Source organism: Scophthalmus maximus, chromosome 14, assembly GCF_022379125.1.
Source record: "Scophthalmus maximus strain ysfricsl-2021 chromosome 14, ASM2237912v1, whole genome shotgun sequence".
In the NCBI taxonomy this organism is placed as follows: Eukaryota; Metazoa; Chordata; class Actinopteri; order Pleuronectiformes; family Scophthalmidae; genus Scophthalmus; species Scophthalmus maximus.
In genome coordinates, this window is record NC_061528.1 from 3,546,918 (window position 1) to 3,573,030 (window position 26,113).

Genomic DNA, 26,113 nt, shown 5'->3' on the forward strand with positions numbered 1-26,113 from the left:
AACATTTCATCCCAAGAACTATGTTAAATCTGATTTTAAAAAAAATAACTCTGATGAATCGCTACAGTATGACAGAAGAAACCCCTATTGCTCAGTCAAAACAGAGCATAATAACTCTCTCTCTCTTCACCTCTCTTTTTCTCTGTCAGAGACAGCAACAACAAAGTGCGGCCCTCTCACAGCTCAGTGAGCACATTGTGTCCTTGTCACTCTGACATTACTGTACTTCTAAGCTACTGTACAGGATGGACAATGACTGACCCAAACACACACACACACACACACACACACACACACGTACACAAATTGAAAAACTGGAAAAGAAACTGTTTGGATTATCACATTTTTTTCCATTGGAGTTGGAGGATACTATCTAAATTTACTTTACACCCAAAGGATTTATTTTCAGTACAACAGAAAACTTTGCAACTTCCACTTTGCACCGAGAGCACAGGATCGGTCCACGGTCACGTGCGTTTACACCTGCACTGTCGTCATCTTCAATTTCATGACAATGCAGAAGTGCGTGACTGCGCTCATTTTCCTCTCAATTTCCCATCCGACTCTTCGTCATTCCTTCACGTTCTTTAAACAAAGCATATTAAACTGCAAAGATTGAGTCACTGTACTGCCGAGGTGTGCCTTGACAATTATATTTCCTTGTTTTGTCATTTTTAAACGGCAGTTGAAGCTCACCCACTCCACCTCGACGTCGCCTGTGTTGTGTTTGTGACGACGGATGAGCCGCTCACAGACGTCACCTCCCGTTTCTATGGAGAAATGAAAACATTTCGATGTTTGTAGCTTTAAAACATAGTGTCGGTGAGGATACTTTGGACATTCAAATTTGAAAATACCGTACATCATTGTCTCTCATTTGTTGCTGAAGTCCTAATTTAGGTCCTCACAAACATTGATCACCCATCTCTTAAAAAAATCACATGTCCACGCTTCTTTCTCCTGTAGCTTTCGATTCAGTCCTCAAACAAGTCAGCCTCTTCCCTGCAAATTAAATTTCACAAAATCAGATCACCTACTGTATTTCCAAGGACATTACTATTGTACGTAGTAGAATCCAAGTATGGATGCTGCGCAAGAACGATACGAAAAGTGCCGAAATCTAACATATTGACAGATTTAAAAAGCAAAGAGGGCCGACGATTTAAAGGGGCATTTCTAATCCAATACACTTTTTTATTACAATTATTCCCTCACGGTCGGCTAGCATCTCGGTTCTGCGCGTGCCCAGGGGAAAAAAAATCTGTTTCTTCGGCTCAGCCAAAAAATGGTGTCACTCCCCGACACCTTAAGAGACGTGCCAGCGACTGACGCTACGACTCAGGTGTTTTTGGCCTTGTGGTTGGCGCGTCTGTCTCCCGTACCCGAGGCTGCGGGTTCGAGTCCCAGTCAGAGCATTGAAATCATCAACAACAACAACAACTAAGAGAGAGAGACAGGCTTTCTCCCACAGTGCTGTAGACTAAAGGAATGTACGAAAAACCGTCCAAGCAGGCCTGTCCACTGGCTCAGCTCTGTTGCTGCGTCCTCAGGCTAACGTTTGCATCTGGAGGTTCACTCTCCGAGCGTCTCTGAATGTCCAGACACATCTCCCAGTGAAAATCAAGTCATCGTAAGCCGAGGGGACTAGTTGAAAATGACACTGACGCGATAATGGACTTGTGCGGTGGCCCGTGGAATTCGTGTGTCTACCCGAAAAGTCGTACATTCACAGGAGTGCAGCCAAGTTCGCCTGAACACCCAGTTTCTCAGTTTCTCTCTCGCTTGCTCTGAGTCACAGTTAATTTAAAGGTTCATGGAACTCTATCGTACAATCCAGCAATACAACGATTGCAATAAATAATACCGAATAAGTTAATTCGCTCTGTGTTTTGTCAGACGAGTTGATTGATTGTGTCGTCACGTTGTTCTGTCGCCCGTCGGGAATCAAGGTGTTTCAGTCTGGATGTGAAAGTGGTGGACTGATTCCATCATGGCCGTCCGTAGAGCCATGATGGAATCAGACCACCACTTTCACACCCGGACGGAAATATCTTGACTCCTATCAGACGGGATGTCAGGAAGCTCATGGTCCTCAGAAGATAAACTCTGCTGAATATCTTGAATATTAAGATTCTTTGGTTCCTGACAGAATTCGTGACAGTGTTGATTCTTTGAATCTTATTCCGCCAGTGCAGCTCAGAACAACATGAGGAGAAATGCACATCGCAGTCAGACTGAGCTCATCGCACACGAACCAGTCCTCTGACATTCTGTCGAATGTCACTTTGTCGGATGCCGCTAAAAACCCGCTTGACCGGCAGGTTTCAGAGTTTGTTCTCGTTTCGTATCAAGTGCTTTCTTCACGGTTCTGCTGATGTTGGCTCCCCCTCCTCCTCCTCCTCCTCCTCCTCCTCCTCCTCCTCCTCCTCCTGAACGCGCTGGTAAGCCGGGTGGGAAAACTGAAGTTTAACTCAGCCACTTGACAACCAGCAAGCGGAACGCCCCTGTGCCTTGAGGAGCCAAGCGCAGCCAAGTAAAAATGCCAAGCGCAAGGAATTGACAACGGGAGGGACATGCATGTCACCGGCTTTCAGATGCTTCGGAGAGGAGCAGTAATGAAGTGGAATGAAGCAGAGATCACTGCCACCTCTCCCTCATGACTGTGTTTCTGGCCGTATATATATAACGCAGCATCCGTGCAGCCACTATGTGATATTCATGTCTTCACACGAGCCTGTGAAAGCTGTGACTCATATCTACATGACATTCCATATATCGTACGCTCGTGTGAGGCTCCTGTTGAGGAGCGTTCGCCCCCGAGGCCACGGACCCTTCACAGGAAAATTTAAATAAGATTTAGGGCCTTTTACATTTTACATATCCTAATTGTCCTCAACACATTTATGTGAAACACAATAATAGAGGCAACAATAGAAACACTGGATCACGAATCAAGATACACAGAGTTTTGTATTTCTATTCCAACAATCAAGTATAAATACATATATATATACATGTATATTTTTTTTTATAAAAAAATTAAAATGACAGTCTGAAACCGTTTGCTCACTTCACTGAATCTGCAGCTCCGTTTTAGCAAACGGCAAACGTGTGTAATAAATGACATAGACGATGTCGTGTCACACAAGGGTGATTGATTCAAAGACTCTTCCGATGCCCTGACGTTTCTTACTGTATCACGAGACTCAAACGAGGTCTATGCCGCTTTTTTGCTGCCCAGCGCGACCTTTTCCCTGTGTGTGTGTGTGTGTGTGTGTGTGTGTGTGTGTGTGTGTGTGTGTGTGTGTGTGTGTGTGTGTGTGTGTGTGTGTGTGTGTGTGTGTGTGTGTGTGTGTGTGTGTGTGTGTGTGTGTGTGTGTGTGTGTGTGTGTGTGTGTGTGTGTGTGTGTGTGTGTGTGTGCGCATTCTTCACACGGAGCGTGAACAGGTGGGAGAGCTGCACCAGTCTCCCTATCACAAGATTTTAAGGTACAGTATAGTAACAATGATGCTGTCAATGCGGCAGACATGTGAAGAATGTTAATATGTACACCTGGGGGCTTGTCAGAGACATAAATACTTCAACGTCTGCTACAGTCGCCAAGAAACCAACGAGTTTGTGAGAAGCCTCAGGGAAGTGAACAATCGCGTTCTTTAAAAAATCTAATCACGTAAACCTGCACAGAGGTTCGTAGTGACATTACAGACGATCTGTGAGGGATTTTCTGTATCTCTGGTACATCTTCCTGAGACTTTCACTGTTTAGGTTTTTTTTTTGGAGCATATTTCGAGGCCGCAGGCGCAATTTTAAAAACAAGGTGATCCCGGCCAAACTGGAATGATCTTCCTCTCCGCTCCTCTCGTCAGAGTTGATCAACAGGTTAATCTGGACCGTGAGTCAGTTCCAGCTGTCACAACGCAGCGTGCACTGCAGGGCCCGGCTCTAATTAAGTCACTTCAGGAAGCCGGAATGTGTTTTTCGGGAGAAGACAAGATAGGTCATATCAAACCGGATTTTCTATTCTCGTCACCCGCTGGAGATGGAGACGAGCTGTGAATCTCAAACAACCTAAACAAATCGGCTGACTGACCCTGAGCCCTCGACCCGCTGCCGCACCATGTGACTGAGACAAAGTGATTTGCACCGTAGATGTCAATCCTCCGACTCTGCTGAGCCCACATTTACAGTCCGGCACTAACGAAGTGTGACGCGGCTGGAGGAGGCTGCAGCGCATACTTTACTTTTATACTTTAACTTTGACCCCATTAGTATTTCCACACTGTAGTTCGGCTTCTTTACTTTGGTTACTTTCTTTACCTCCTCCTTTTTGAATGAAATTTCTACCCTTAATAATCGCACTAGATTGTGAAGTCACACACTGAGAATCTGGTTCATTCCGGTTTAACGTAGGAATTCATAGCTCCTACTTCTCGTGTGTGTGTGTGTGTGTGTGTGTGTGTGTGTGTGTGTGTGTGTGTGTGTGTGTGTGTGTGTGTGTGTGTGTGTGTGTGTGTGTGTGTGTGTGTGTGTGTGTGTGTGTGTGTGTGTGTGTGTGTGTGTGTGTGTGTGTGTGTGTGTGTGTGTGTGTGTGTGTGTGTGTGTGTGTGTGTGTGTGTGTGTGTTTGTGAGAGAGTGTGAGACATCTATCTGTCGTCTACGTGAAAAAGAGATAAATCCTTCAGCTCACAATATCACCAAAGCAGGAGATGGGACATTGCATCCAAACTAATCAAAGTGGATAACATTAAATGGCTGGTCGACGTCCTTGATATCACTGGTCGACGTCCTTGATATCACTCTTGTGAAACCTGTGAAGCAAACTCCTTCTTTTCTATTCGTACAACCTAAATGACACTGACGCGCTCGGGAAATGCATGAACCAGACGATGAAGGCCGCTGGCATCACGACGCTGCCGTAACGTACAGTATGTGCTACAGCGACCACAGTCCAGCGCCGCTGTCAGTCCCTGGGAAACGTCCATGTCCTGTTTAGCATTTCGTTCCCCCCAGGATCATGTGATCCTTCGCCTGACACAGACATGAGAGGGGAGATGGCTACAGATTCATCGTCAGACCTCGACCGGTGTGAGGATTAAAAGCTGTTCTCGGGTCCATGTGGTGTTATTAATTAATCAATTACAGTTTTAATGATTTCTCAGAAGAGCTGCGGAAGGTAAAATGGGTCATGGGTGACATAGCCGAGGAAACCGTTTCTCCTGTGAGCTACAACAATGGAAGGAATTTTAACGGCCTAATTGCAGCGATGAGTGGAGCTATTATCTTAATTCGTCGGCAATTCTGAACGTTTATAAGCCAACTTGGGTTAGGGCCTCTGGTCTCCGATTGACCTCGTGATCTTTCGTGCACACAGTAAGAGGGTTCCTCCCTCACTCCTCCCGAAACAGCTCCTTGAGTCGCGGCCAGCGTAGGAAAGCAGAGTGGCTGTGAAAGCGGCTTGTTGCCCCCCAGTGATTACAGAGGAGAAAAGACCCCACCCCGCTGTCCCCTGCCTCGCTCAGATAACAGGCACCGCCGTTGTGGACGCAGGGGCCCAAACAAAGACGACCCTGTCCCCCTCCTCTCGCTCACCCTAACCCTCTGTATCTGTATCGGAGCTTTGATTTCCTTCCCCCAGGTTCGGCCAACAGACATCTCCGACCCGATAGATACCTGAACCTTACACTCCCTCTGTCTCGCCTTCCTTCCATCCATCCGTCCATCCCTCTCCTCCCTGCGCTGCCTCCGTAATCCTGAGGACACAGAAATTGGCCGATTAGGGAAACATTATATGGTGGGAGTCGTCTGATGGGATCAAAGGGGAAATCTGGCTGGGCCCAGAAACACCCGGGGGTGCACAAAGCCATGACTCTGTTGTACTGCCAGGGGGAAAAATGTCCTTACGTCCTCGGATAAAATGAGATTAAGCTGCACTTTAATGTAAAACAAGGGTTATTTTTGTTTTCAGGTTGTTTGGTTTGTAGCGTCTGCGCCATCGAACCCCTTCAGGAACGTCGAAACTCGAACTGACCGATAAAGGAAATGTTTGCCGTCGATGTGGTCATGCATTGACTTTTGTAAGGAATTCAACCGAGTCAATGAAACGGGTTAAAGTGAAACTCTTCTCCCTCTCTTCCTCTATCAGGACGGTGTTATCTCAGTCAAGGACATCGACCTGGTGATGTCAGAGGGGTTAGGAATGCGCTACGCCTTCATTGGTCCCATGGAGACGATGCACCTCAATGCACCTGAAGGTAAAAAGAAATGTTGGTCCTCTTTGGACGTTTCGCTCACACGAGCAGCAGCAGGTCACCAGCCAACGTGCCTCCTCAAGCTCTTCGTCTGAGCGATGTTGACTTTGTTTGAGTGTTTTTCACTCGACACTACTAATTCTACGGTTTGACCATCTCAAAGAGAGTAGCAACTCGCCGGGAATATTTCTCGGGAGGATATCTCCAGATTATGAACTTTTGGAGCTGATTGGTCTAAAATCAAAACCAGCGTCATCGAAAACATGGTGCAAAATTTTCAAGACCTGTACGGAAAAATATTGAGACTAAAGTCTAAATTATGTTGTTCTAAAAATGATTCCCTACCATATGAGCTCGTAGTGATAAGACCATGGAGACGTCACATCAGAACATGACGCCGTGTGTAGTTTGAAAAGGAACTTTTTTCGAGGTATCTCTGCATCCAATAGGACTATAGACACTATATTATATAGATTATATCGATCAAAAATTATCATATGGTTGGAATGACGTCATCATGATGTCACTATGAACAACTTAACCAATTAACATCAGAGACAGGATTTACCTCGTATTTACAACTGTAAATGAATAAATGATATTAAAAATCAGTTTACACGTTGATCCTCTGAATCCCAAGTGAACCATATCACACCTTGAAGAGCAAGATGATCATATGTATTATTACTTTTTGTCATATTACTTTCTCAGATAATCGACCGTCCTCTTGTACTGTAGCTTCCTTTAGAACACCAGGCGCCTCGCTTATCTACAAACTGTGAGAAAAGCACACGTCTCCCTCCACACACAACATGCATGTTACTGTACCGTACTGCGGCGCTCCAGAGAAAGAGCGAGGCCGAGAGTGAAACTTCAGGCAGACGAAGAATATCGGAGGGTAGTGTGAAACCCAGAGAGCAGCCATGATACCTGTGCGCACACACACACACACACACACACACACACACACACACACACACACACACGGGGAAAAGGTCGCGCCGGGCCGAACAAAGCAGCCTTTTGATGGGCGGCGATGAATGCGCTCCCTCACACCGGTAATCCAAAACTCACAGAGCTCCCACATCGCGGCCTTCGGACCAGACGCCAGCTCTACCTGTAAAGTTACATCGCTGGAGCTTTCCAACTGCTTCTTCTTCTTCTTCTTTTTGTGAATGCTCGGGAAACAGCGGCGCGATCGTGTTCTCCAAAGGTTGCTACTGTAACTGACCAGCTCCCGTTGTGACTTGACTTCCCGTCCGGTCGTCGTGTATCGCTCCGATCAGATACTGGAGCACTCAGGCTCTCTGTCTCCGTCTCTCGTTTTTCCTCCGCCCAAACCAACTTGGCTCCTGTAAAAGCACGTACCTGTACAGGACAGGAGAGCATTCTCCTTTTTTAAAGGAATATTCCACCAAACAACTTACCGCCTGCACTGTAGTCTGGAGAGACGGAAGCACTGAAGGGTTTCTGGTGTGGTATGACATGCGAGCGACCTCTGTAAGCAACAGCCCATTTTGCAGAACAGATCATATAAAGGCAAATGCTAAACTTATAATAAACGTTTCACAGCCAGCCACCTTTGTAGGCAACAAGCTGCAGAGTCAGAACATGGGGGGGGGGGCCTATTCCTTTAAAGACTAAACAGTTAAACCAAAATATCAAGAGAAACAGCCGACAATGACTGATAAGGCCTCAGTTTTACAGCACAAAACAGGTAAAAGATGTCGGTCTCCCATGTCGAGGTTTTTCAAAGATTTGTGCAACGGCACGGAAGAAATGATGAAACCAGGTATTAACTTTAACCTGCCAAAGCTGAAATCTGTAACTTTCCACTCATCTTCATCCTCCGCAGAAGTCTTCAGAGAAACGTAAAAAAAAAAAGGAGTCGCTGCGGGAAGCTTGAATCATGATTACGAACGTTTAAGACAAAGTTCGAGAGAGTGGGGGGGAAAAAACAGAGACTTGTATCTTCCACAGACACAAAGTCTGTGTTCGGTTGAAGGTAGATGATATTTATCACACTGCTGTGTCATATATACGCAGTGTTTCCCACCAGGCTTCACGGAAAAGACCAAAAAAAGCATTTTACATATCAAAAAGGCTAAAAACCTTTTTTAAAAAAATATCTTTTTCACTTTGACTGTAACATTGTGAGAGTTGCACTTTTACATTTTTGGTGTGAAACTTCGTGTCGGCGTGGCGAAGCTATTTAAATGTGCCCCGTCTGCCCTGGCTTAATTAAAGAGGGGGTGTGACATGTTTCTGGTTTTTTACACTTGCTCCACAGCGGCTTCATTTTATGACTTCAAAGATCTTGTCCCCACCTGACTTTCTTATCGGAGGAGTGTCAACAAACCGTGTCGCCGAGCCCCTTTATGATATGTTCTGTCCAATCATTCGTTATAATGGCTGCCTCATTAGCTGTGTCCATTTCTGTTTAAGCGGGGCTCCTCTGCAGAGATGCTCCACGATTCTATGACGCACGATTTCAAGACTTTGTTCACTGATATCGAAAGAAAGGTTGGAATTCAATTTCAGCCGTGTTGTTTGGAGAGGTTTTGTAAGAAGAAAGAAAACAGAATCCGATGAACCGGTTCATCTGGGCGGCAGGTGAATCATTCGTCATCACAAATATCTCGCGACAGACTGAACAATGGGAGAATAAAAAAACCACTGGCGTCGTACAGGAGGAGGACAGAGAACGACGGCCGGAGCCGTAGACGTTTTAATTCACCATCACAGCTTTTCAAGGCGATGTGATGCCGGACGCGTGATGAGTTGCGGGGGAAAAAACAAAAAGGGAAAACAGCATCACAAGTGCGAGAAATTGATTGACCAGGAGGACCTACGCAGTCTTGTGCTACATCACGCAGACACTATCCAGTGTGCGTTACTGTTGATCTCATAGCTTATATACTGTATCGGAAGAGCTGACTAAAGTAAAACTGCTTTCAGACTTGGGAACAAACTCAAAGTCCATATTTGGATCTCCCCAGTCGGATGCGTTCACTATAGTGAATAGGATTTTCCTTCTGTATTCTCACATGGAGACCCCCTTTTTTCCGGAAATTTTACTATGCGGCTGGCTGGAAAGACATTTCTGGAAAACACTATTGACATTTGTGTTCTCCCTCTGACCAAGTTCAGGAAAATGGTCTGGACTTCGGTGCCAATGTCGCGTCTGTCACGGTGGTTTCTCTGGATCAAATCATTCGGCTGATAATGAGGCTTTTGAGAAGCAGTCCCATTTGTTACGTTCATGTTTTAAATCCAGCGTTCTCGCGGTTTTTTCTATGTAGTGGTTGTGCAGGTGTAAGGGTTCAGGGTTAGATGTAGGTCACGGGGCCTTGCAGAGGAGATAACCTTCCGAAATCTGTTTACGGCCCCGAGTGTTAATTGTTGAACCAGTTTGCGTCAGGAGCGGGTTCAAAGCCTTTAACTTTAACACCAAGTCACTCAAAAAGTGTCAGTCCCGTTCTAAGAACCTTCTTATTCCTTTTAACTTAAAAGTTTTACATTATGTATTTTTTTTACACCGTCCCACAATATGTCACCGTCCAACTTTTTTTTTCTTCTTGCCCTTGGTTTTGGGACTGTGATGTGTTTTTTGGGGGGGGTTTTTGTCATATGATAAATGTGTGGTGTTCTCAACACCGGCCCTTCCCTCTCTGATCAGCTGTCCTCCCACAGGTCTGGAAGACTACATGAGACGCTACGGACCGGGCATAGCCAGGGTGCTGACCTCCTTTGGGCCCGTACCAGACTTCTGCGGCGAAGGAGCCAAAGAAATTGTGAATGTGAGTGACGATGGCGGCGAAACATGAGGACTTCGTCCCACTGGTTCAAGTCCGTTCAAGCGAACGTTTGCTCATGGTGCGTTTAGTTCTGCGTGACTTCCTGAGGAGGCTTTTGTTAGGTCACACACACACCGGAGGGTCATCATGTGAAGGAACCCTGACAATAAATAGTTTAGTCAACAAGTTTAGAGGACGAGTAGCGGTCGCTCTGGTTCGAGTTGTTGTTGAGAAAGTCCTAGTCTCACATTGTCTCTGAATGTTCATGTTTTAACGCAACGTCCCGATTCATATTCAGCGGTCGTACACGTTGAGCCTGGGAACCAGAGGAATTCTGGGAGCCCATTTCATTCCCGTCTGGGTCTCCTCCATTGGAAAGTGATTTCCGAGCTCCAGAAGTCTTGCTGGTCCAATCACAACCGTTTATCTGGCAATGGGCGGGGTCTATAACCTTGACGGGGAGGGGAGCGACTTTTGCAAACAACCGAAATGGCTGATGAAAGAGCGTTTGAATCCGCTACCTCGTCTATAAATTTCTTCCACAAACACTCGTTCACAGACATTGTGGAATCGTCATCACGGGTAAAATCTCCTCTCTGCTCACGTCTGTTGACATCTTCCCGTCGCTCAGCGGACGTCCCATGGTGCGTTGCTCTCGCCGGTTGTAGGCCTATACAATTGCGGCCGGTATCTCAAATTAAACCATTAACCAGCGATCAGCCATGTCTTCGTGATCTAGCGCTCGTCATTTCATGCTACTTATTTTATTCGTGCCATCGTGAGCACATTTATAATAAAGGTGTTTTTCAAGGGCCCCGTAGGGCGAGGGCGTTGCATATCACCGTAGCTCAGGCTACAGGTGTTTTCGGCATGTGGTACAGACACATGAGGACGCAACATAAAAGGTGCGATTGCACCTCAGGCGCTTCCCCTCCGGGGCGCAGGAACCTGTCGAGGAAATCAGTTTCCCCCTCCTGGTGTTCTACATCGGAGGAGTTTCACTCACGGTCGAATGAAAAAGCACTGTCACGGGATGTTCTCCTCTCCCGTGTAAGCGATTGTGCTTGGTGCACATGTGCAAGGTCATCTTATCTTCGGCGAGGTCAGGTCAATCTCTGAGCGTCATATTCTCCGATTATATAGTTAAGACGTCCTGAAACTGTGCCATTCTGTGTCATAGTCTTAGATTATAGTTCAGACATCCTGATTCTAAGGAGCCATTCTATCTGTGTAATGACGACATGATTCTGAGAGATCCTTCAACTCTTCGCTCACGTTTCGCTTCCCTGCCGTCCGCAGGAGATGTGCGAGCTCATTCCCAGGGACCGGCAGCATCTGTCGGCTCGGATGGAGAGGAGGGACCAGCTCCTCATGGGTCTGTCCGAGCTGAAGAAGGACCACTGAGACGCACGCGGACTCGAGGGACGCTAAGACAGCGTGCACATTATTTTTGATCATTCACAGGTTCATGATTCCAATTTGGAGGCCTCCTGGAATCGGCGTACATGCTGTAATGTTCAAAATACACATTATTTGTCTCGTCACCCTCGTGTCTGATACACTCCAATATATATCATGGTCTGTTTCCCCAAAACGTCTTCATATCAGTATTTTACATTTCACATTAAGATTTTGAATATGTGATTTTGCAAGATTTTATGTAAATAAGCTAATAAATTACAACCCGTTGCTAATGATTGACCTCAGAAGTGATTTGTGATTATTAATTCTGAAGGCTTACTGGCTAAACGTGCCTTTTTAATGAATATTTAAAAAAGTGTCTTGCATCTAATTAAGAGACTGAGCTTCAATTTTCAAACATCGTTTTTGTTTTGTTTGCAAAAGACTGAATAATGTGTTAATTAATAAAAAAAAACATCGGAATCAAACACATATCTTGTTTTTTACAATCCTGACATTCTTCTAATTATTTCTGGACCGAGTTCTGTGGTAGTCTCTGTTTCCCTTTGAGCGAAACAAATCGATGATGTGCGTCGCATCGCGGATAAACTCATGAATCCCAGGAAACAATGGGGGGAAACATCACCGGGACATTTGTGCTCTGCGCCTGTTGCAGTATTAATTTCACAGTGACACCAGGTGACCGTCACATGATCGTCCTGCGAGAGCTACATCCACGAAATGTGACGTGATCCGTTGTGTGTGAGTAAATAACGGTTGTTAAATTTATGGAGCATGTGTTTATTATTATTAGTAATAGTAGTTGTAGTAATAATAATGAATGAAAATCAACAGAAACAATTAGATGTCATTGGTGAAAAGCCACTAAGTACAGTATTGACTCCAATATTGTACTTAAGTACAATATTACAATAATTGAAAGTCACAATATTTCAGTGAAATTTGTTGTCCTACTATATTTACAGTATCCGACAACTGTAGTTATATTACAAAGGAGGATTTGAATAAAACAGATTGTTAATCAGATTTTTATTTTAATTCAGTGATAGTGATGAATAAATTAAAACCATCATTTTGGGAGTAATTATTATATTTATAACTTCGTTTGACCAAATGGGCGTACATTTTTTAGAACTCATGACAGTTATGTTATTTCTTTATGAGAGATTATACGTATAACAATGAGTTAAATAAGAACAACTGGGGGAGAAGAGCAAGTTGTTGCTTTAAAAAAAAAAATACCTCAGAATGGCTGCTGATTCATTTTCTGTGAATCAAGTGGGCGTGTACAGTATGTGTACAGTAAGGGCCCAGAAACAAGTGTTTGGCCCGGGGGCCTCCTTCGCGAAGATGAATACAAACTTTCTTTAGAATGAATTATGAATTTCTAGTGATCATGTACAGACAAACAGGTTTGAGAGTGCAGATGCTCGACCCTTCCACTAAAGACCGCCTCCTCCTCCTTGGCGGCCCCCGGCTGGCCCCGCCCCCTCCGACTGGCCCCGCCCCTCGCCGTCTACTGGAGGTGGTGATATATAAAATAAAAAGCTCGTCTGGGGACTCAGGTGCTTCGAGACGAGCCCAGCGAGGAGAACACTTCTCTTCAGATCACACAAGAGGATTCATTATTTGATTTCTTTTCCCTCCATGGAAAAACTATTGATCTTCTCATAAGCTCCACAGAGAAACAGGTGAGTTGGTGTCAGAACTCCTGTGTGGTTGGTTTACATTTGTAAAACTCAAACTGATTTCTTTTAGACGGATTGACAACAACAGCAGATTGCTACTATTTATAATACTAACATTTATTTTCATTTAGTAACAGTCTAATTCTATAATTTATCAATTTTAATCTTTTTTATTTAAAAAAAAATAAGGGGAAAAAACACATTTCAAGTCTTAAAAAAAATATAATAATTATATATATATATTATATACCCAAACAAAACAAAAAACGTATACATTTCTGGAAAGTATAATCTTGTTTATTGATTTAGATTTAAACGACCGAACTGCCTTTTAATCCTCTTCAACAAATATTCACATAGCTTTTTTTCATTTCATTTTTTTTAAGGAAAAGAATGAAGAGGAAATGAAAGATTTAAAAAGTGTTTTTAAAAAAGTGCATTTCAATTTCTGGCATTGCCTGCAATTTCTTATTTTTTTCATTTCCACTCCTGTTTATTGTTTTATTTATTTATTATTACTCCTGTTTATGTAAGAAATCAGCACATAGTCGACAAGCAGTGGAGTGGAGACGAGTATGCGGGAGTGGCGTCTGAGTGAAGATCATAATTGAAAAGTATTAATCCTGATAATAATGGACTACGAGTAGTAAAATAATAATCACATCAGCAGTAAGCGGTGGTAGAAAGGTAGTTGGGAGCTTGGTGGTGTTTCCGTGCAGTCGTTGGGTGGTTGGGGGGCAACGTCCGCAACCTCATGACCTGGGGTCAAAAAGTTCTCTATAGAGTGAAAACCAATCTCTGTTCCAACGTTGTCTTCATCGTTATGCTGCCGCTCAAAATGAACGTTCTTAACGGTGGCAGAAATCATAAAATAACTCCAGTGGGAGTTTTACACATAGATTGCTGCCTCAGCCCTGTTGGCCATCTGTCATCCACTCTGTGTCCCCGGGTTCCGCTCATTGGTCATGTGATTTATTTGTTGTCAAATTGAGTTTTTTTGTACAAAAAACTTTTTTTCAAGAAACAACTAGAATGGCACAGAGTAGAGTGCACTCCTCCGCCAAGACCGAACCCTCCTACACTTGATTGGCTGGGTCTCATCAAAGAAAGAGTTTTTTTGTCAATTCCTGGATCTACGCCTCAACCGAAATGTAGTGGGTTCTTCCCAGGCTTCCATCCTTCCACCGAGTTTTAATCCGTCGGGTAGTTTTTTGTGCAATCCTGCTAACTAAAAGAAAACTAAACATCTCCAAGGGCGCTCGGAGAGCACGTGCCTGCGCCAAGTCTCACGCCTTCTCTCGCCGGAAAGTGGAAAGAAAAGATCTGCTCCAAAATGTACTAGGCTCTTCCTTTCGGGTTACTTCCTAACCCTCCGCAGAATTCTCTCAACACACTGAATTAACTGTTGACCTTCTGCTGACTTCCTGCCCCCTCGACAGGTCGTCTGAGCCACGATGAGCTGGGGGGCACTCTACGCCCAGCTGGGCGGCGTCAACAAGCACTCCACCAGCCTCGGGAAGATCTGGCTCTCCGTCCTCTTCATCTTCCGCATCACCATCCTGGTGCTGGCCGCCGAGAGCGTCTGGGGCGACGAGCAGTCCGACTTCACGTGCAACACGCAGCAGCCGGGCTGCAAGAACGTCTGCTACGACCACTTCTTCCCCGTGTCGCACATCCGCCTGTGGTGCCTGCAGCTGATCTTCGTGTCCACGCCGGCGCTGCTGGTGGCCATGCACGTGGCCTACAGGAACCGCGGCGACAAGAAGACCATGCTGGCCTCCAACGGCGTCGACAAGGTCAACGACCTGGAGAAGCTGAAGAAGCGGCGCCTGCCGATCACCGGCCCGCTGTGGTGGACCTACACCTCCAGCCTGTTCTTCCGGCTCATCTTCGAGGGCGGCTTCATGTACGCGCTGTACTTCGTCTACGACGGCTTCCAGATGCCGCGGCTGGTGAAGTGCGAGCAGTGGCCCTGTCCCAACAAGGTGGACTGCTTCATCTCCCGGCCGACGGAGAAGACCGTCTTCACCATCTTCATGGTGTCCTCGTCGGCCATCTGCATGATCCTCAACGTGGCCGAGCTGGGCTACCTCATCGGCAAGGCGCTCATGCGTTGCTCGGCCCGGTCCAATAGGAATCGCCAGTACGGCCAGGCGGACAGCGTGACGCGGGACAACGCCCTCCTGGAGAACAAGAAGAACGAGGCGCTGCTGTCCACCACCACGGACTAGTCCGCCAAAAGGCGATGCGCTGAAAAGGGGGGGGGGGCCGGAGGATCGGCATCAAAGAGGAGACGAGCGCGAACTGTATTCATCCGACTACCCATAATGCATCACAGCTCGTTCTGAGCATCTGCCAGAATTGTCTCATGGGCCGATGATTTTGAGACAGAGGGGAATTTGAAGTGACCACGAGAGAAATCAGTTTAGTTCGACGGCGGCCCATTCGTTGTCGAGAGGAGGCTCTGACTCCTGCGTTCGTTTGTATTTGATTCGGATTCGCTCTTTCTTTTTACGGCCTCAACAAATTCGATGCTGGAGGAAGTCAGACGTTCCCCCCCCCCCCCCCCCCCCCCCCCCCCCCCGATGCAAAGTTACGGATTTGTTTGCTCGATTGTTTGTCATACACGTCAATGTCCTCGTATCAAATTTGCTGACGGAAGACGTTTTGCTCCAGCGTGCTGTTCACTGCACGAGTGACCCGGTGCACGTTGGGAACCAGAGAACAAATGGGTCTACACTGACACCTGGTGGTGACGCTGGGAAGCCTCCTCAGTGTTACAGATGGAGGCAATGACAAGTGAAGCAAAAACAGAAAAGAAATAATAAAAGGTGCCTTTGCGATTACATCTGAGTTCGGTTTTAAAATGTTGAATACATGTTTCACAGTTATTGATTTTTCTTTTTCAAAGCAGATGTTTATGATGCTGCTGTGTTGTATCAATTGACTGAAGCACAGAAACAAGTTTGACATTTGATAGTTGAATAACTTTCTTTAAGTAATGCTCTCTTTTTTTTTGCGTGTGCGTGTGTTCATAACTACTGAGAGGGTTTTTGTTGCACAGGATGATTATGCCGAAGAAGAATTTATGTATTCGAAATCTTACCTAAAAAAGAAGAAGAAGAAGAAGAAGAAGAAGAAACCTACTACAGTGGTTTTTACAGATGTGGCGCTGTTCGTCGATCAATCACAGTCTTCTTTCTACTTGAACTGAACTCTGAGGACGTGTGGCATGAATATACGTTTAGATATCAATCTTCATTCTTCAGCCAAATCGCACAAAGATGTGAAATATTTGCTCTAGATGATCTTCATATCGGAGTCTTACAAACAAACACTGGAATGATAATTCAGAACGGTGTTGAAACATGTGGTTGTCGAGTTTTGTGGAGAAACCAAAAACCTGTCGCCTTCTTTGCATTCTGCGACTTCTTCTTGACCTTTTTGACCTTTTTGTTACCTGCAGAGTTTGCGTGAAGAAAAAGAAGCAGGATCATCAAGTTTACTTCATTACAATTGTGACAATTGAGTCTCTCTGCTCCTGTAACACTGATACGTGAAGTCGTCCCGCTCCGTGTGTCATGTGAACTTGTGTTGTTGTGGAGCTGTGCGTACTGACCCCAGCTGGCCGTGTATCATCTTTCAGGACGTGCCTTATTTTAGCCACGACTCCGATCGCCACCGCTCCTCGATGCGAGGAACCGCTGTCCATCTCAACCTGAACGTGTCCTCACCAGATTCCCCTTTGCGAGACGACTGAGGGGACGAGGGCCCCGTCGAGATGACGGCGTCACACACATTTTTTTCTCTTTAGGTTTAATCTGCTTTTTAACATCTCTCTGAGGAGGACATTACGCGTTTGTGATTGAGTTTTGTACCTCTAAAAGAGTTATTTTGCATTACACTTGCACTTTGATCCTTGAAGTAATTTTGCTCTTTGAGACTTTTGTTGTTGTTGTTGTTGTTGTTGTCATAAATCAGTCAAAAAAATGTGTGTGTGTGTTTGTGTGGTTCATTGTTTTGTGTTCAGTTTGTGTTTGAGTGAGTTTCACATTACATCATTTTAATGCCCCCCATCATGTTTGTTTTTATCTTTTCTTTTATTCATTTTTCTTTATATAAGTGGTGTCCTGTGAGTTTAATCTTCTCAGAGACCCGCTGGTGCTCAACTTTTACATTTTTTCCCCCACAATATGTTCAATTATCAGCTTTAATTCATCTCACTTCATGTGGAAAGTTCATCTAAAGCATCTCCTTTGAGTTTATCGTGACCTCACGACTAATTTAACACTGCTTTTATTTTGAAAACACGTGACCTACAGTATAAATATATTTCTAGATGTATATTGGCGGTTTGGCTGAAGTATGATGCTCCTGCTGCAAACTCCCGGGAGTGTATTTTTTCATTATTATTTTTGACTTTAGGGAAGTTTTAGCGTGTGATCACGTTTTTTCTTTGTAAAAAAAAAAAAAGAATGTGTTTGGAGAAAGTTTTTTTACGTTGATTTTTTTTTTGCCAACAATTTTTTTTTCTGCGACAACTTTTACGCGCATGTTGGACAGTTCATCCAAAGGGGGGGGGGGGTCAGGGGCGTGGCGTGACTCCGCACAGGCTGATGACTCTGTGGATTCACTCATGCATGGTCACACAATGTGACAGTCCAGACATGGCTGGAAACGGGAGGCAGCTCCGCGCGACCGAGCCCCATCTCCGACTCCAGGCCGCCTCCAAACACTGACAACGACCCGACAGGGGAAGTTTGTTCGTCTTTTCTTTTTCCCTCCTTCCTTCCTTCCTTCCTTTCTCGTCCCTTTGCGCAAAGTTGGACGGGGCCCCCACGGGACGGGACGGACCACACACACACACACACACACACACACGCACACGCGCGCGACTGAAGAAGAGGAGGAGGAGGAGGAAGAAGAGGGTGCAGGAGGTGTCAGGGAGGAGACAGGTTGCTGGAGGAGGAGGAGGAGGAGGAGGAGGAGGAGGGGACATTGGCATCAAGAGAGGGGGTCGCTGCCGCCGCGGGAGGTCTCCATGGCACCGGTGATGGTGATGATGCTGGTGAAGATGATGATGGTGGCGGTATGACATCTCCGCTGTGAAGGTATGACGGTGAAGAGTGTTCTCTCTCTCTCTCTCTCTCTCTCTCTCTCTCTGTGTGTGTGTGTGTGTGTGTGAGCGCATCAGGAGTCAGGTCCATTAAAAGCGCGCAAAGGGGGAAGGAAAAGAAAAAAGAGCTCCGGACAAAGCTCGTCGGTCCGCGGGACTCTGGCAAAGTCCGCATTGTCAGAGAAGAGGCTCTTTGTGGCTCCGGTGTCACCGTGCGACATAAATGCCACGAATACCTGTGGACCCGGGAGAAACTCTCACTTTGACTCTGACAATTAAAGTCGTCACAGAGGTCAAGTGCTTCCTGACCTTCTGGGTGGAAACATATATTCTATTCTATTCTATCTATTCTGGGAAATTACACTCCTCGATTCTAGATTCTTATCAGTGTATCTGGGAAAATAACAAATATATATATATATATACATATAATATTTGTGTTCTCTTTATTAGATTCTGTGGTTTTTTGATCTGTTGACCCTTGAAAGTCTTAAAAAGAAAAAAGACTCACTGTTTGACTCATGTCTTTCTCTTGCAGGTGTTATACATATTTGTGAACCCTAGTCGATGGATTTATTACCTTTAATACAAGAATATTTTAGTAAGTTCCTCCTCCGCTCCGTGTGTGTGTGTGTGTGTGTGTGTGTGCGTGTTTGAATTTGTTTTGTGAATAGTTTTTGTTCAGGGAACAGAATATCGCCTAACGTCAGACGCACTGCATCTGCTTTTCACAGTCGACCCCATTAGAAGACAGACGAGCCGAGACATCTGATATTAAATAACCGACGTATAAAGCCGGAATAGCTCTCAAATTAATGAAATAACTGCCAGTGTTGTGTATAATCTAATAATCAAGCTATGCATCTAAAATAATTTGTCAAACATTCTCTGGTTTCAGCTTTTTTGGATGTAATAATATTTTCATGTTCCCTGTTTTATCCATTACTTTGAAATATATATTCATGAAATTGACATCATTGGTTGAACAAAACAAGGTATTTGAAGATGTTACTTTGCTATAATAAAGACTGAATATTTAAACTAATCAAAGATTAGACTAAACTAATCTCTTCAAATTGACTTTGACATTTAAAATGTCTCTTAAATCTCATCTGAATTCGTCATATTCTAAATGTATTATCATATTATTTTGTAAGTACAGTAACACAGAAATGTGTATGTGTGTGTGTGTCTGGGGGGGGCTTTAGTGTTACAGTGGACGGAGAGAGGGAAGAAAGGAGGATGATGTGTATGTCGGAATGTGCGCGTGCCCTACGCACGTGTGTGTGTGTGAGTGTGTGTGTGTGTGTGTGTGTGTGTGTGTGTGCCCCATCTCTGCTAAATGCTGTTTTCGAACATTATAATGTTGATCTCAGCACATGCCTGCTGGGCAGTGGAGCGAGCAGGTGAGAGAGAGAGGAGAGAGAGAGAGAGAGAGAGAGAGAGAAAGAGAGATAGGCCTGACATAGAGAGAGAGAGGGAGAGAGAGAGAGAGGGACAGTGAACCAGGGTTCAGTGGAACAGGTCTACACAGCGTACGAGCGTCCGTGATTGAGGGTGAACGCTGTCGCATCGATTCAGTTTTTCCGTGAAGGCCGCGTTCTGCCGAGCGTTTTATGAAAAACTGAAAAGAGAAATATGTCGGTCTGCAGCCGGCGCCTCCGCCCTCGTCCTGCTGTCGTCCCGTGTGTCCGTGTGTGTCGAGTGTGTAACCTTTGGGTGAGGCCCTTCGCCTGATGCTCTTTGCAAGTGACCAAAATGTTCAGGCCGACATTCGACAGAGTTCACACGAGTCGCTCTACTCTTCTCCTCTCTCTGTCTGTCCCTTCTCCTCTCTCCTTTTTGTTTCGTTTTGACACCCCCCCCCCCCCCCCTTCCCCCTCCACTCCAGCCTGTACTTTCTCCATAGGCTAGAAAATCGTGAAGCATGGGCGACTGGAGCTTTCTGGGGCGGCTGTTGGAGAACGCTCAGGAGCACTCGACGGTCATCGGCAAGGTCTGGCTCACCGTCCTCTTCATCTTCAGGATCCTGGTGCTGGGGGCCGCGGCCGAGGAGGTCTGGGGCGACGAGCAGTCCGACTTCACCTGCAACACCCAGCAGCCCGGCTGCGAGAATGTCTGCTACGACGAGGCCTTCCCGATATCGCACATCCGCTTCTGGGTGCTGCAGATCATCTTCGTGTCCACGCCGACGCTCATCTACCTGGGCCACGTGCTGCACATAGTCCGCATGGAGGAGAAGCGGAAAGAGAAGGAGGAGGAGCTGCGCAAGGCAAACAGGTTCCAGGAGGAGAAAGAACTCCTTTTTAGAAATGGCGGCGATGCCGGAGGCGGCGGCGGCGGCGGCGGCAAGAAGGAGAAGCCGCCAATCAGGGACGAACATGGCAAAATCCGCATCAGAGGCGCGCTGCTGCGCACTTACGTGTTCAACATTATTTTCAAGACCCTGTTTGAAGTGGGATTCATTTTGGGCCAGTATTTCCTCTACGGCTTCCAGCTGAGGCCCCTGTACAAGTGCGCTCGTTGGCCCTGCCCCAACACCGTGGACTGCTTCATCTCGAGGCCCACGGAAAAGACTATTTTTATTATATTTATGCTTGTGGTGGCTTGCGTGTCTCTTTTGCTGAATTTGTTAGAGATCTATCACCTCGGGTGGAAGAAAGTTAAACAGGGCATGACCAACGAGTTCGCCCCCGTGCACAACAAGTCGCCGCTGCGCTGTGTCGACATAGCGGAGCCTGATTGTTTGGCCTCGGGCTCCAGAACTGCCCCATCCAGCCTCAGCTACCCCCCCAACTACACGGATGTCACGGCGGGGAGCGGGGCGTTCCTGCCACCCATGGGGGCGGCGGCCGCGCCCTCGGCCGCAGACTTCAAGATGGACGACCTCCAGCTGGAGGACGCCCTCCGCCAGCCCTCGCCCTCCTCCCACTACTACATCAGCAGCAACAACAACCACAGGCTGGCCACGCAGCAGAACTGGGCCAACCTGGCCACCGAGCAGCAGACTCGGGAGATGAAGGCCGCCTCCCCTTCCCCATCCCACTCCTCCTCCGCCAGCACCGACCACGAGCAGCAGCAGGCCGTCGACGCGGCGCTGCTCCTTCCCACCAGCAACGCCACCAGTAACACCAACATCACCAGCACAACAGCCACTGCGGCCTCCAGCGGCAGCGGCAGCAGCCCGGGCGCCGCCTCGAACGCGGGCAGCCGGGGCGGGGGGAAGAGCGAGCAGGACGAAGGCCACGTCACCACCACCACGGCGGAGATGCACGAGCCCCCGGTAACGGTCGGCACAGACCCTCGGCGGCTCAGTCGGGCCAGCAAGAGCAGCAGCATCCGGGCCAGGCCGAGCGACCTGGCTGTCTGAATAATCCTCACCTCCTTCACGTCCCTAAACCCTCCCTGACCGACAACAAAAAGCCCAAACACCACACGCACGCATCAGAAAAGAACAAGAAGACATGGCAAAACGAACAAACCCCCCAAAAAAGAAGGCGAGGCGACATGAGACAGGAAAGCAAAAAAAAAGAAAGAAGAAGAAATGTTTAAGTCAATGTGAAATGACAGTCGGTGAGTTGCAGAGTTTTGGTTTTTTTGAACGGTCTTTCACTTATGCACACGACATGTGACCACGCGGCGCTTTTAAAGTCAGGAGGCTCCGCCCACGGCGGCGGGTGGAGCTAGGGCCAATTGTAATGTTGTAGCTCTATCGTCAAAATCGATCCACCGTGGCGTCTGGTTTGGGGAGGATGACGATTTCATGGTCTTTAACTCTTTTTTAATTCTTTTCCCCGTTAATTATTCCAAACGAACGACGATCATTTGTCCGCACGACGGCTGAACTGTTTTCGGATGATCACTTCGTCGATGTGGGACCAGACAGTTTGCTCATATATCTTTATCTTTTTTTAAAAAAATCTGGTTTCACAGTCAAAATCAGCGGCGCGAAAAACATACACATGCGCGTTGGATCGCACGTCAGCGGCTTCTTCCAGGGTTTTGACCTGTGACCTGGAGAGTCTTTGTGTTAAACACGCTTCAATCCGAGAAGTCGTTTCTCTCATCAACATACGTCGCGTCGTGTTGCGTTTCCTCGTAGTCTTTAGCACGGCGGCACGTGGAGCGCCTGCAACTCACCGATACACGGAGGACTGGAACGTCCTCGGAATAGAAAAGGCTGCTGATAGGAGTCCTCCCTGCCCAGAATGCACCTGGGTCAATAAACGTAGAGATCGAATACGTTGGCCACCACACTGCGCGTTTACAGGCGCTCACGCCCGCCGCCTCTGGCGGCGTCGCCTTCGGGTCAACGTGTCCGGAAAGGAAAACGCTCTCCGCCAGCTGAGCAAACCACAAAATATACACCACCGCCTTTCAAAGAAATCTTGAAAATATCACGTCAGCCACCTTCTGAAATACAATAACAACAAACAGATATTCTCCTTGTTCATTAACACAAACCGCCTCCCGAAGCCCTTTGGTTCGACTTGAAACTGCTAATTTTTTTTTTAATAGTTAGATTGTTGGCAGTTATCCCCCCCCCCCCCCCCCCTTTAATGATCACACCAATCCCATCATGACACATTTCACGTGCTTCTCCATCACTTTCATTCTGAAAAGTGCTATTCTTTTCTCTCTTTTTAAAAAAACAAATAAACATGAATTGAATTTTACTCATGGAATTGCATAACTGTAGTCGTCAATCTGTGATTGCGAAACGCAAATCAACAAGCGCAAAAAAAAAAGAAGGACAGAACGACTGGCGTTGTGAAAAGTACAGTCGACCTTGAGCGACTTCTATTTTGTCGTGTTCAACCTGATTAGTTAGAAGAAAAACCCCAAAACCTTTAACTGAATTCATCAGAAAGTCCCAGTCGCTCTTGTCTCTGTCGCTGTGCCGTTCATTCATGTCCCAGGCACTCACTTTCAAAAAGGCCTCGCGCCGCAGTATCCTCCTGTGAATTCACCCCTGAGGCGGAGTAACACCACATTATCTCCCCGCGACACATTCTGCACTCACAAGGCTTAACAACGCGAGTACATTACAGACACAGTACTTGTTTCAGAAGTTCACGGGCATGATAAAAGGAGCAGTAAGCGATTCTCAAGCAAAAGACGTTTTTGCAATAGAAAATCAACGAATATTTCCTCACTGTTCGCTACCTGTGGGTTCTGTGTTCAACCCACCCCCCCCAAAAAAAGTTTGGCTCAGCCCAGGCTCTGTAAACTGAAAACGCCCCGAAAATGGTGCGGACCGCACCACACAACACTGTGTGCAGTTTTTTGAACACCACTCCCCGACACCTGAGGAGACGTGATAGCGACACACGTGATAGCGACACACGTGATAGCGACAGACAGACGTGATAGCGACAGACAGACGTGATAGCGACAGACAGACGTGCGAGCGACAGACAGACTTGCTAGCGACAGACTTGCTAGCGAAGAGATGCTAGCGACAGACTATTAGCGACAGACAGACGTGCTAGTGACAGACAGACGTGCGAGCGACAGACAGACTTGCTAGCGACAGACTTGCTAGCGAAGAGATGCTAGCGACAGACTATTAGCGACAGACAGACGTGCTAGTGACAGACAGACGTGCGAGCGACAGACTTGCTAGCGATAGACATGCTAGCGACAAGCAGACGTGCGAGCGACAGACTATTAGCGGCAGACAGATGTGCTAGCAATAGACAGACTTGCTAGCGACAGACTTGCTAGCGACAGACGTGCTAGCGACAGGCAGACGTGCTAGCGACAGGCAGACGTGCTAGCGACAGATGTGCTAGCGTCAGATGTGCTAGCAACAGGCAGACACAGACGTGCTAGCGACAGACTTGCTAGCGACAGGCAGATGTGCTAGCGACAGACGCTACGACCCAGGGGGTTTTCGCCTCGCAGTTAGCGCGTCCGTCTCTCATACCCGAGGCTGCGGGTTCGAGCAACAAACAATCTTTCTCCAAAATCGCTTACTGCCCCACTAATGCACTGGATTAAGAGCAATGTAAAGGTTCCGGCTGTTTCTTGTTTTTTTTCTTCTTTTTAATTTTCAGGGGGGTTTAAAAAAGGATGGTACTTAATGGTGTATCTGTACGCATATGATGTCTCATACTGTTTCTCACTCCAGTGGCAGAAACAGAGAAAGGAGAATATACAGCTACTGTACACAACACACAGGTGAAAGCAGCCCTTTCCTAATCCATGTTTGTTGTTCAAAATGACAAAAAAAAAATACAAAAGCAAAAAAATAATAATTCTTTGTTATGTGCATTTGTGTTTGATTCCTAAAGTTTACATTTCGGTAGTTGATAAAAGATTTGCACATTAAGGAAAGAAAAGAAAAAAATTGCTGTTCTATAATGCTAATATTGGTAGTAATAGAGGGAGAGAGAGAGAGAGAGTGAGAGAGCGAACCCTATGTGATCCTCAAAGGAAAAAAAAAATGTCTTAAAAAAACCCAAACGCATCGGCCCCTCACAGAAAAGACAGTGTTTCAAAAAACACGAGAAACTGTTAATAATCTCGAGCTCAGATGAGTTTGAAGATTTAAAAATCAATTATAATAACAGTGGCGAGAGAGAGAGAGAGAGAAAAAAAAAAGGTTGGGTTGTTTTCTGTGTCCGCTCGGTATGTGTTCTCGCAGACCGTCTGGTTTGACGTCACATCGGACGACTCCCACTTGTTGAGACAGTGTTAGCAGGGTAACTGGCCCTTTCCTAACCCCCGCATTACGAAGGCCCTGACAGGACGTTTGTGTTCAAAAAGCCCCTGTCGGCGTCAGCGTCATCCCACCTTCCTGCCACCTCGACTCCTCCGAACTCTCTCCTCTGAAAGTTTCATGCAGAGCATGATGTCTCTGACCTCGTCTGGGAGCAGGAACCATCATCTCACGAATGCTCAGAGCAGCAGCCCCGTTCTGCAATGCTGTCTTAAACAAGAGAAAGTGCCTTGTGTATGAATGATTCTTTTGTAAGAACAAGTTGATGTAAATGTTAATTTACCTCAAATGTTTACAAAACTGTTACTAAATAAATTTTTTGTACCATATCTGTTGTGTCCCTGGTCCTTGAAATTCACCGACTGGAGCGCACGTCGGTGCAGATCTGAAGGAGTTGAGTCTTGACCTTGACCTGTCCTGAACAATGACCGTGACCTCTTTAAAACCAAGTTAACAAAAAGCAACATAATACACGTAGAGTACAGTGGCAAATGTGAGATTAGTGAACTAACAAGACAAAACCATAATTGCTAAGCTCACAAACGAAAACTAGAATGTCACATATCTCCGCCAAAGGCCCGACGATCCTGCATGATTCTTTAGTTCTTTATAGTAGAAATATAAGAGAAGAAAGGGAAGTGGTCTGAATTGTTTGGGGCCTAATCCACACTTAAATTCAATTGCCACATCCCTCCAACAAGTTTGGTAGAAGTCCGTTTAGTAGTTTTAGCATAATCCCGCTAATAAATAAAGAAACAAAGCGAGAAGAGGTGAAAACATACTTCTTGGTTTGTCCTTGGACAGAGTTTTTAACCTAGGGATAGCATAAGAGAAGAGTCGGTCAGCAGAACTTCCCTCATCCACAGTTTGGGTTTGGGTTCATTTCTCTGGGCTTTTTCCTAATTCTGTTAAATTACCCTTGGGTGCAAAACATAGGAAGACTTTACTGTAACTTTACTCTGACCTAAAGACGTGAGCCCGACTGTCTGCGAGTTTCATTGCAGCCAATTTTGAAGAAGCTGAACTTGAGGATCAGCAACAGATTCGAGGAATGAACGGACCCATTATCTTCCAACTCCCCATTCGTCCACTACACTACAACCTTGGATTGGTTTTC

General features: G+C 46.2%; 3 protein-coding genes across 4 annotated transcripts in view; all 3 read left to right on the forward strand.

The window, feature by feature from the left end:
* cryl1 (crystallin, lambda 1) overlaps positions 1-11,935 on the forward strand; it is a 21,313-nt gene extending 9,378 nt beyond the window's left edge. Inside the window, exons 7-9 of the mRNA XM_035651228.2 lie at positions 6,144-6,252; positions 9,943-10,049; positions 11,346-11,935. Of these exons, the coding sequence (XP_035507121.1) occupies positions 6,144-6,252; positions 9,943-10,049; positions 11,346-11,450 (321 nt within the window). The 3' untranslated portion in view covers positions 11,451-11,935. The remainder of the gene's footprint in view (positions 1-6,143; positions 6,253-9,942; positions 10,050-11,345) is intronic.
* A 1,093-nt stretch (positions 11,936-13,028) lies between these two features.
* On the forward strand, positions 13,029-15,438 carry gjb8 (gap junction protein beta 8). The gene is made up of 2 exons (XM_035604731.1): positions 13,029-13,159; positions 14,596-15,438. Exon 2 carries the CDS (start codon positions 14,611-14,613, stop codon positions 15,385-15,387), a length of 777 nt encoding a protein of 258 aa, XP_035460624.1. The 5' UTR covers positions 13,029-13,159; positions 14,596-14,610; the 3' UTR covers positions 15,388-15,438.
* A 2,385-nt stretch (positions 15,439-17,823) lies between these two features.
* On the forward strand, positions 17,824-25,307 carry gja3 (gap junction protein, alpha 3). 2 transcript variants are annotated; one of them, XM_035604836.2, is made up of 3 exons: positions 17,824-18,267; positions 18,811-18,873; positions 20,164-25,307. In XM_035604836.2, exon 3 carries the CDS (start codon positions 20,200-20,202, stop codon positions 21,640-21,642), a length of 1,443 nt encoding a protein of 480 aa, XP_035460729.1. In that variant the 5' UTR covers positions 17,824-18,267; positions 18,811-18,873; positions 20,164-20,199; the 3' UTR covers positions 21,643-25,307. The 2 variants fall into 2 exon arrangements, with proteins under 2 accessions (XP_035460729.1, XP_035460727.1); XM_035604834.2 differs by lacking the exon at positions 18,811-18,873.
* Positions 25,308-26,113: the final 806 nt, after the last annotated feature.